This window comes from Anabrus simplex, chromosome 1 (assembly GCF_040414725.1).
Source record: "Anabrus simplex isolate iqAnaSimp1 chromosome 1, ASM4041472v1, whole genome shotgun sequence".
NCBI lineage: Eukaryota > Metazoa > Arthropoda > Insecta > Orthoptera > Tettigoniidae > Anabrus > Anabrus simplex.
The window spans coordinates 326102618-326114937 of record NC_090265.1 but is presented as its reverse complement, the minus strand read 5'-3'; the positions used below and the strand labels follow the sequence as shown (position 1 = coordinate 326114937).

Genomic DNA, 12320 nt, shown 5'->3' with positions numbered 1-12320 from the left:
AAGGCAGCAATTCTGAGGGAAAGTCATCAGTTCCAGGTGAATTGTTCCTATGTAGATTTCTCAAAACTCTGTTGAATTCTGACCTCAAAATTGGGTCTCCCATTTCAGCATCAACAGCCTCTCTTTGTTCCAGAAGCATATCATCTATTTCTTTACCTTGATACAACTGTTGGATATGTTTTTGCCATCTTTCTGCCTTGTCTTCTTTCCCTACAAATGGCTTTCCATCTGAGCTCTTAATATTCTTACACTTAGTTTTCTTTTCTCTAAAGGTTTCCTTGATTTTCCTGTATGCAGCATCTACTTTTCCTAGAACCATGCAACCTTCAATATTCTTGCACCTCTCTTTCAGCCATTCTTTCTTAGCTGTCCTGCACTTTCTATCCACTTCATTCTTTAATCGCCTGTATTCTTTTCTACCCTCTTCATTTTCTGCATTCACATACTTTCGTCATTTATCAGTAAGGTCTATTGAGTTATCCACTGATTCTTAGTTTCCTACAGGATTTTCATTTAGTCCTCGAGCAACTTGTTCCTTGAAACAATACCTCACACTCTTTTATTTCAACTTGTCTAGATTCCATCTCCTTGTATTCCTTCCTTTCTGCAATTTCTTCAACTTTAAATGACATTTCATGCCCAACAAGTGGTGGTCAGAGTCCACGTCTGCTGCTGGGAAAGTCTTGCAATCCAACACCTGGTTTCTGAATATCTACCTAATTGTAATGAAGTCTATTTGATACTTCCACTGTCTTCAGGTCTTGTTTACATATACAGCCACCATTTGTTGTGTTTGAACCAAGTAATAACAAGGACTAAATTATGATCAGCACAGAATTTAACCAACTGACTTCCTCTTTCATTCCTTTGTCCCAATCTGAATTCTCCTTTTGCATTACCTTCTCTTCTTTGGCCTATCACTGCATTGAGTCTCCCATCACAGTTAGATTCTCGTCACCTTTTACATATTGTATTAAATTTTCTCTCTCTCCATATATATTCTTTTAAGCTTTTCATCATCCACTGAACTAGCATATAGATCTGCATTATTGTGGTGGGCATTGGCTTGGTGTTTATCTTGACAACAATAATCCTTTCACTATGCTGGTCATAGTGGCTTACCCGCTGCCCTGTTTTCTTATTCATTATTAAACCAACAACATTTCTTCTTTTTGATTTTATTGATAATTCTGTATTCACCTGACCAAAAATCCTGCTCTTCCTACCAGTATACTTCACTTATACCAACTACATCTAACTTTAGTCTATCCATCTCTCTTTTCAGTTTCTCTAACCTACCACAATGATTCAAGCTTCTAACATTTCACGCTCCGACTCTCAGGATGTCAGTATTCATCTTCCTGATGACTGCCCCTCTCGTGTAGTCTACACCCGTAGATCCGAATGAGGTCTATTTGACCTCCAGAATATTTTCCATAGGAGGAAGCCATCATCATTCATACAGAGAGAGCTGCATGTCCTCAGGAGTTAGTTCCGGCTGTAGTTTCCCCGCTACTTTCAGTTGTGTAGCAGTATCAACACGGCTAAGCCATGTTAAGTATTAGTACAAGGCCATATCAGTGAATTATCTAGACCGCTGCCCTTGCAACTTCTGAATGGCTGCTATCCACCTTTTGATGAACCATTTGTTAGTCTGATCACTTGACAGTTACCCATTCGATATGGTTGCACCTGGGGCTCAGCTATCTGCTTCACTGGGACACAAAAGCCACTCTACTGCAGCAAGGACATATGGTTTGCAGGGGTGAAACCTTTAAATAGCTGAATTAATTTAATGGAGTTTGATGTTAAACATTCGGTGGTGGTGGGCTCTCAGGAGCATATTAGCATGTGAACACTCGGTTCTAAAGTATATTCACGCATTCATGAATAATTCAAAATAGTTTCCTTTGTTTTGACCTGATTTTATCAATTCATTGAAAGCATTTGACTTATATCAAACCTCTGTTACACTGACAGTTGTTTGTTTTGACTGACAATGCAGGGAGCACACTGGAGATTGTGCTACAAGCCTGAAGACTATACACATGTGCATGCAGATGACATCATGGTTTATGCACAGATACTCTCATAAGTGAGGAGTATGGTAAGGTATGTGCCCTTCCATCTACAACCACCCTCAAACCAAAGACAGTATTACATTTGACCACTAGGGTCCACCATCTCCCCATTACTGTTAGCCGCTGACTCCCAGAAGTTACTATTGCATTACATTGTGGGAAGACTTTGCTAGTAGATAATTCTGAACAGCTGTCTGTAATCATGGGAAGGAGTTTGCTTTACATTGTGTGTGGAGAATCATTTCAAGTGAAATGAATTTGAGTACCGGTAAATGTGGTGCTGGTACGCATTGCTTTTATACTTGCTACAGTACAGCATTGTAGCAAAATTACTGGTAAATTTTACTTTCACTGAGCTGAGCAGCTTTGGCTAACAGTGGCCATGGCTTTACCATGGCTTTTCAGATCTGCATTCAGGAGGTGGTGGGCTGATTCCACCACCGGTTGTCCTAAGATTGGTTCTCTGTGGTTTTACATTTTTCTCACTAAGACAAATGCTGGGACAGTTCCTTTTACAGTATATGCTATGGGCACTCCTCTCTCACAGGTGGTGGTGGTGATTATTGTTTTAAGAGGAAGTACAACTAGGCAATCATCCTCTATATAAAACTAATCAGAGAGAAAAATGGAAGGGATCCGACACTTCGAAAAATGAAGGTATCGGCCAAAGAAAAACAAGAGCCACGAAGGGCGTGAAAATGAAAGACTCCCTAGCCCTCGCAAACCTAATAGCGTCGGGGTCTGAAAAGAACAAGAGTTGACCAAGGGAGGTCAGATAGGATAGATGAAAGTGAGGAGCCTGGCACAAGTAGGTGGAAGCAATGCCAGGACTCAGCTAAGGGCCCCGTGGTCGCCAACCCACGCTCCAAAGTTTAGAGCCCCTGGGGCCCTCTCTCACATTCTCCACACTTCAAATCATCGGAACACATCTCCTAGCATGAGAGAGGAAGTCATCCTCTAGGATGCCCACCATATCCCATCAGGGCATGGAATAATAATTTCGTGTGGCTATTTCTAGCTGAGTGCAGCCCTTGTAGGGCAGACCCTCCGGCGAGGGTGGGCGACATCTGCCATGTGTAGGTAACTGCGTGTTATTGTGGTGGAGGATAGTGTTATGTGTGGTGTGTGAGTTGCAGGGATGTTGGGGACAGCACAAACACCCAGCCCCCGGGCCAATGGAATTAACCAACGAAGGTTAAAATCCCCGACCCAGCCAGGAATCGAACCCAGGACCCTCTGAACCGAAGGCCAGTATGCTGACCATTCAGCCAACGAGTCGGACATCAGGGCATGGAATGAAAATATTTCAGTAGTAGTAATTGTAGTTTTATTATACACTCACAGATTAGTCTCGGAAAATTGCATCCTCGGTTATTCGGGATTTACCATATTATGCGTAGAGAAGGAACTGTACAAGGAACTTTTACTGAATGAGTTACCATATAATCTCGAATACCGCCTGCCACCGAATAAGACCCGCACTCTTATTTTGAAAGAACAAAAAAATAAAAATAAATGAAGTCAAAATTATTTATAATCTGTACTAACACACATCAAATGATTAGAAAATACAAGTAGAAGTAAACAAACATTTCCAGAACGATATCTAACGAGTTCATTTATTATCATCATCATCAGTACCAACTTCGGAACTTTCATCACCATCACCTTCCCACAAAATGTCGTCATCGCTGCCATCCATAACATTAGAATTGCTACATTTCCTGAAGCTCTTCCATATGAGGTCTCCAGGGATACGATTCCATGCCGTCAAAATCCACGAACCCAGCAGCTGAACTTCCGGGCGTTGAATGCGACCAGTTGGTGTCAGTGTGTGATTATCAGCTGCCATCCATTCTATATAGAGCTGTTTCAAGGCTGCTTTAAATGGACGGTTCACGCAGACATCCGGCGGCTGTAGCGTAGATATCATCCCACCTGGAATGACTGCTAGGTTGGTTTTTCCATCCTTGACATGTTTCTTCACAGCATCTGTTGTGTGGCCGCGGTAACTGTTGAGAACAAGCAAGCACTTTTGTCCCAATAATGCACCAGGGCGACGTTGCCAGACACACTTTACCCAGTCTTCCACAAGTGAACTGTCCATCCAGCCGGAGATCTGATGATAACACCAACGGGTAGATTTTTAGGAAGCATCTTTCACTTGAGAACAATGTATGGCGGCAATTTGGTTCCGTCGGCGAGAATACACAACATTACTGTACAACGTTGTTTTTCATCACCACCTGTTCTAATGGTAACACTTTTCGCACCCTTAATATTCACAGTCCTGTCCACTGGCAATAAGTGCTCTATCTCCTTCTGAAAAAGTTTTATTTGGTAATCCCTAATTCCTACCATACTCAATTTTATTTGATAATAATCCATAGAAATTGAACATGGCCATTGTGAAATTTCTATCCTTAGTTTAAACATGTAAAAACTTATGCATACACCAGGTACAGCCCTCTGAGATGGACTGTCTTGAAAATTAGCTTAAAGAAAGCATTATTTAGTAATGTTCATATATTTTGATTTTAGACCCTCTGAAAATTACAGCAATGATTATTGAATTTTGACAGATATAGCCAATTTACACTTTATTAATTTTTGAGAATCTTTGGGAGATGTTGTAAGGCCAACATGATTACCTTCTCTATATTCATGTGACTTTTTCCTTGCAGGTTGCCTAAGTCACAATATATGAAAATAAACCCAGACAATAGGAAACTTGAAGAGAAATGAATGATAGGGAACCTTGAAAAAAGAATGTCAGAATACACTGACTGCACTGATAAACACCCGAAAGCCACATTTTCAAACCATATGTTATGTTTGTTGAAAGTGCTTTGAGATTAAGTAAGCACGCAAGCTTGTAGTTTTATGTGACTGATTTTTGGGTCATAAGCACTTATCAATAAATACTTTTACAGTTTTATGAGATGCTGAGGTGTTGGAATTTTGTTTCTCAGGAGTTATTAGTCAATTTACTGACACTAGACTTGTGTATCTGAACACCTTTAAATACTATTGGAGTGACCCTGCCACATTTAGAAGGCCAGCACTCTACCACTATGTCACTCAGCCCAGCAACTTATTATTTGAACTGGGTTTTTAACCACCGAGAGATGACTATTATCTTGTGATCATAAGTATCAAGACTTGTTTTAACTTGTTTTAAAAGTGATTTTAACCAATGAGATCATTTCAATCAACTCAAGTTTTGACTGAGATTTGGACCCTTCGTACTTTCAGATATACTGTAGACTAATGAAATAACTAATTTGTATTAAACACTTGGAAAATGTGAACTTTATTTTGAATAAAAAATTCAGGCACTTCTATCAGACCTTGTTCAACACAACATCAAATTTTATGAAAAGTGCAATATTAGTGATAAATGTTATAACTACCTCTGTGTTGCATAAAATTATTTTCTCTAATACTGTAATTTTACATTAATAGGAATTGTACTCATGGCTCATGGGACCTTTTGTCACAGACAGACAGACAGACAGACAGACAGACAGACAGACAGACAGACAGACAGACAGACAGACAGACAGACAGACAGACAGACAGACAGACAGACAGACAGACAGACAGACAGACAGACAGACAGACAGACAGACAGACAGACAGACAGACAGACAGACAGACAGACAGACAGACAAATAAATAAATAAATAAATAAATAAATAAATAAATAAATAAATAAATATATAAATAAATACTTACTTGGGTTTGAATTCCAGTACAAATGTTGCTGTTGACCCAGGTCTTGAATACTGTTGAGAGGGCACTATTTTACCATGGCTTCGTAGAGAAGGAGGTAGTTTTGGAGTAATAACTACTACATATCTGCTGTTATTATGGACTGAGAAAGTACATTTATATTCTTCTTCTAAGGCACATATCTGTAAATCTATTGCTATTGGATCTACTGTTATTGGGAATGGAATGATTTCACCTGTTACTGGTATAATGGTCTGCAATGACAAAAGGATACAATTAGAACAGAACAGAATATAATGAAATGCTCTAATCCCCTAGTTCCAGATTGCCTGAAACCAAGGAGAGAGAGCATTCATTTGTTGCAATCCATTTGTCTGTTACATGCATTACATTGTTTTTGTTACAATTATTTATCTATTACTACATCAAATATTATATCTAAACTTCAATAGTAATTATATCCATACCAGATGTTATCACCCTGGTTTTTTCCTTTTGTTCTAGGTGTAATAGTGTTACATATTGAGGACAACGATGAATCTTACCCTTCATTATATTTGTTAGTGCTTGTTTTATTTTTTTCATTTCCTTTTGCCACATTATTTTTAAAACAAAAAAATATTGCTGTTCTTCTTGGTGTAATCCATTGTTCATCTGATAATGTAACAACAGTACAGAAATATTTCTCTCTTTCTAATTTTATTCTATATTCCCTACCTAGATATTCTGGTTACATCTGTCTCCCTACAAACTCTCAATAGATATGAAAATCCACAGCCTGTTTCCAGTCATTTGAACGGGTCAGGAATGGAATGAATGAATCCCCCTCTAGATGCGAGGATAGGAACTGTGCTGGCTGTTGAAGCCTGTCGCACTAATAGATATGCCTGTTCCATTGTTTTTCCACAAAATAAACTATGATTTTCATCATGTTTCTCTCTCTGACCATTCTTCTTATACAGTCCCATTACCTACCACACCATATCTCTTACTTCTCTGTTTGGAAGCATTTCTTTCTTTCTTTCTCTCTTGAAATTTTAAAAATAATTTCACAGGATTTTGATAATTTTCTTTTAGTCTTACATTCAGCCATAATTATCTGCTTTCAATATCTTTCATTCTAATAATTACTTTCTTGCAAAATATCTTATCTTTGTTCTGAATCTTTTTATTCCAGTATTCTCCCAGTCCTATTCTGTCAAGCATCCTTTTAGCTTTCATTAGGCAGTAATCATTATTTAAATTTTTCATCTGGTGTTGATATGGTATTCAATATTTTCCTCCTGTAATCTCAATGAGTATTTTATTACCTTTCTAGTTATATCTGCTTATATAATTACTGTATAATCCCAAGTACCACCCACATTTTTTCCCCAAAATATTGGTTCTAAATCTTGGGTGCGAGTCGTATTCAAGCCGTTCATTCTCGTAAATATTTACTACATTTACATGAAGTATTGAAATAGATTTGAAAATGGTTACCGTACTCAATATCCCACATGTAAATGGGCATTCAGGTCTTATTGTGTTTTAGTTGCATTCTAGAAAACAAAAGGAAAACACTTCTGAAAGGAAACTTGCCATCCGATGTTATTGTTAGAGCACATGAGTCCGGCTGGATGGACTGTACGTTTGTTGAGGACTGGGTGAAGTGAGATTAGCAACGTCGCCTGGGAGCTTTGTTACAAAAATGAAACATGCTTGTGTTGGACAGTTACTGAGGACATACAACTGACACCATAAAAGATATGATGAGGAAAGAAAAAAGGATCTTGCGATAATTCCCAGAGGACTCACTTCTATTCTACAGCTGCTGGATGTGTGCATCAAACAGCCTTTCAAAACTGTAATGAATATATTTTCTCAATATGGTTACAGTGGCATGTAAACGTGAAATGTAAGGTAATGAAATATGGAAAATCAAAGATGGGAAATATGAAAGCTGCTGCTGTGGATGCTCGATCATCATTTGTTTCACAAGCGTTGCTGGCATGCTGGGTGCGGGAATAGCTGATCTCATGGGATATCGTAATTTGCGAGAGTCGAGACTGTTGGTTATGGAAGTCTACCTCGCTCGCATTCGAGTTCCCTATCTGTTCCATGAAAGGGCTGTCTCAATATTAAGCGATGGATTCAAAATGGTGTCAGCGGTACGTCTATTTCACAACGTCTCCCTGGGGCGTACGAAGAAAAATTAACGGCCTTTCAGCGTCACATTATTCATTTGAGAAAGAAAAATTCTTATTTGCTGTCGCAAACTGGGAATGCTGACCAGACATCTGTCTATTTTGAAATGCCGTTGGAAAATACAGTGGATATGAAGGGTTCTAAAAGTGTAACCATCAGAACAGGTGGTAACAAAACGCAACGATGTACGGTAATGTTGTGCGTATTAGCGAATGGAACCAAACTCCCTCCCTATGTGGTTCTGGAAAGGAAAACACTTCCAAAAGGAAACTTGCTGTCCGGTGTTATTGTTAGAGCACATGAGTCCAGCTGGATGGACTGTATGTTAGTTGAGGAATGGGTGAAATGCGTTTGACAATGTCGCCCGGGAGCTTTGTTACAGAAACGAAACATGCTTGTGTTGGACAGTTACTGAGGACATACAACTGACACCGTAAAAGATATGATGATAAGTAATAATAATAATAACTTAAATGTTTCCACCTTTTCAATACAATATATTCACAAAATTACAAAATTATACGGTACTAGTTTCGACCCATCTAGGGGTCATCATCAGCCGTATTGGAGCAAAGATCATTTGTGGCGAAATCCTAAGACAATATTATTTTAAAGAATAACAAGTGAAATGAGATGTTATGGTAATAGTTAATAATACAAGGAATATACATAATAAGAGGTTTTTAACAAAGAATAAAGTATAAATGGGGTGTTGTAAAAATTATAATCATGGAAATCAGTAAGTTCTTGTATTGAAATGAAATATGGCTTAGGAAGAGGGCTTAAGGTGATTATAATTTTTACAACACCCCATTTATACTTTATTCTTTGTTAAAAACCTCTTATTATGTATATTCCTTGTATTATTAACTATTACCATAACATCTCATTTCACTTGTTATTCTTTAAAATAATATTGTCTTAGGATTTCGCCACAAATGATCTTTGCTCCAATACGGCTGATGATGACCCCTAGATGGGTCGAAACTAGTACCGTATAATTTTGTAATTTTGTGAATATATTGTATTGAAAAGGTGGAAACATTTAAGTTATTATTATTATTACTTATTATATATTGTTCAATACGGACCAAAAACATGAAATTCATAACCATCAAAGATATGATGAGGAAAGGAAAAACTATCTTGTGATAATTCCTGGAGGACTCACTTCTATTCTACAGCTGTTGGATGTGTGCATGAACCGGCCTTTCAAAACTGCAATGAAACAGTTGTACACCAAATGGATGTCTGATGGTGATCACACGTTAACACCAACCAGATGAGTGAAGAGGACTGAAGTGGGACTAATATGCAGCTGGATCAAGACCGCATGGGCGCGCATTCCTTACGATCTAGTGTCCAAAAGCTTTAAGAAATGTGGAATTTCAAATTCAGTGGGCGGTAGTCAGGACGACTATTTGTGGAAAGATGCCAGCGGCGAAAGTTCCTATGGTGAAACTTCAGATGACGGTGAATTTTGAATGATCTGAGTATTGGACCAATTTTATTTATGCTTTTTGTGATGATTTTATTAATTGTAAGCTGTTTGAATTTATATTTGTGGTATATTTGAAGAAAATTAAATAGATTTGTAAGTTATTTGATTTTTTAACTTTTTTCCATATTTTGCCGTCTTAAATTTAGGGTGCAGGTCTTATTCGGTGATGGGTGGTATTCAGGATTATACGGTATATCTTCACATTGTGTTCTAACTCCACTATTAGCTGTACATTCATGTAGACCCATTATAATTTTTCAGAATACAGTACATTACTAATTGCATCTAGTTCTTTATTATCAACTTCAGTACCGGTACTGTACCCCATATTTCTGACCTATACAATGATCTTGATATCACAAGAGCATTTCAAATATTTTTACAGAGCTTATATTAATTATTTGTCATATTCCTTTCCAGATACACTGCGCAAAGTAGGGTGGTCATCCCTTTCATTTTTGTTCTTATTTTCCCTAGGTTCTGTATGGTCCACCTGTCTCTAGGTGGTATGTGACACACTGACATCTTATTTGTTGATTACACAACCCATTTGATGTTCTTATAAAAAGGGTACTTAGCATTTATGTATATACAGTACAGTCTGTGGTAGGCTGACAAACTCAAAATAGGAAATTTGCACAAACAAGCTACAGTCCGGCTCCATAGCTAAATGGTTAGTGTGCTGGCCTTTCGTCACAGGAGTCCTGGGTTCAATTCCCGGCAGCGTCAGGAATTTTAACGATCATTATTTAATTTTTCTGGCACAGGGGCTGGGTGTATGTGTTGTCTTTATCATCATTTCATCCTCATCACGACGTGCAAGTTGCCAACGGGCAGTCCCGGCACTAAAAGCCAATGCCATTTCATTTCGTACAAGCTACACTTCATTTAGGTAAAGAAAATTACTTTGTTAAAGTGTTTTCTATTATAAATAATGCCTAACATCAGCTAATGACTTCCAGGACTGTTTTAGACCTGTTGCTGACTTTATGCATTGTTACTCATTTTCACACCAGCCAGTTGCTGGGGTTGTACATTAATTAAGGCCATGGTTGATTCCTTCCCACTCCTAGCCTTTTTCTATCCTATTGCTGAAAAAAAAAAAAAATAATAAAAGCTTTATGCTTTTGTAGAATGATATCAAAGATGATGATACTAATATTCTTTATGGCAGAAAGTGCTTTTATGAGGCACTCTCCATACTTGGGCCAGCAGTTGCCATGCTTAGTGCCGCAAGGCTGGGAATGAACACAATCAATATATTACCTAGTCGGCTGGCGGACTACAATGGTGCCTATAATTGGTCCGAATGCTTTTTCATTATGTAAATTTGGTGAAGTTTTCATAGATATCGCAAGTTAAATTAACTGATACTACTCACTACACAAATTACATTTAAACTGAAGATGCAAGCACAATGAAATAATTTTTTTGCAAGTTTTAGTATGGTATAAATACTCATGAATGGAATGAAGTAATCAGATGCATTCTACTTGCCAAAGAAATGGGCCTGAGTAAAGAATTATGAAGGAAGCAGAGTGGGTGATCATTGCTCCTGAAACCATTCCCGGGCCTGGAAAGCCACTCTGTGGACTCTGTAGCGGGTGATATTTGATGGAGCAATGATGACAAATGAACAACGTGTAACGGCAGTAGCTATGAATATGTACCGGTATGTTGTGTTGTTGTATAATAAATAATAGTTTTTATCTTTTTGGTTAACACTATTTGGTGACGTAGTCACTTAACAAAACAACCAATATGAATACTCCCTGTTCCCGTCAAATCTATCCTGTCTATAAAAGAACACTCCAGTTCCCAAAGAAAATTTCTGCATCCATAATATCACATCTTAGCCATGAATCAACTCCCATAACAATATCTGGTAAATATATTATGTGTTAAATTACTTAATTCTATTCCTATCCTTAAAATACCTCTATAGTATAACACCAACAGTTTAATGTTACCCTTATGTGACTTCCAGCTCCCTATACTCCCACCACCATTCCCTTGTCCATCCTGTTTCCCTCAATGTATTGCCCTATAACCTTTCTAAACAAACCTCCCTTTTGGTTCAAGCGAAGGCCTTCTGAGTGCTTATCCCTATTTTGTACCCTTCCATCATTGTAGACCAGTCAACTTGGCATATGTTGTATGTAAACTTTTGGAAAAGCATTCTTTCTGATTATATTAGATATGTTTTTTCAAAATTAACTTTGGATAAAGGCAGTTTAGGTTTAGGAAAAGTTATTCCACTTGTAGGATTTGAGCAAGATGTGGCAGATATTTTGGATTCAGAAGGTTAGGTGGACTATATTGCAATTGATCTTTCTAAGGCGTTTGATAGGATAGATTATGGGAGACTACTGACAAAAGTAAGTGCAATTGGACTGGACAAAAGAATGACTGAATGGATGGCTACATTTCTCAGAAACAGAACTCAGAAAATTATAGTAGGTGAAGTATTATCTGATCCTGTAATCATTAAGAGGGGAATTCTTTAAGGCAGTATTATTGAACTTTTATTTTTCCTTATTTATATAAATGATACAAATAAAGAACTGGAGTCAGTCAGAGATAAGGCTTTTTGCAGATGGTGTTATGCTGTATAGAGCAATAAATAACTTACAAGATTGTGAGCAACTGCAAAAAGACCTTGACAATGTTGTGAGATGGACAGAAGGCAATGGTATAATGATGAATGGGGTGAAAAGTCAGGATGAGAGTTCCATAAAGAGGGAAAGTCCTCTATTACTGCTTTGATGGGGTGAAAGTTCCTCATGGGGATCACTGTAAGTACCTGGGAAAGATCT

The 12320-nt window shown here is 37.8% G+C and overlaps 1 protein-coding gene across 1 annotated transcript in view; it reads right to left on the bottom strand.

The window, feature by feature from the left end:
* Positions 1-12320, bottom strand: part of LOC136865175 (titin) — a 168179-nt gene that overhangs the window by 154984 nt on the left and 875 nt on the right. Inside the window, exon 2 of the mRNA XM_068226339.1 lies at positions 5820-6070. Within this exon, the coding sequence (XP_068082440.1) occupies positions 5820-6070 (251 nt within the window). The remainder of the gene's footprint in view (positions 1-5819; positions 6071-12320) is intronic.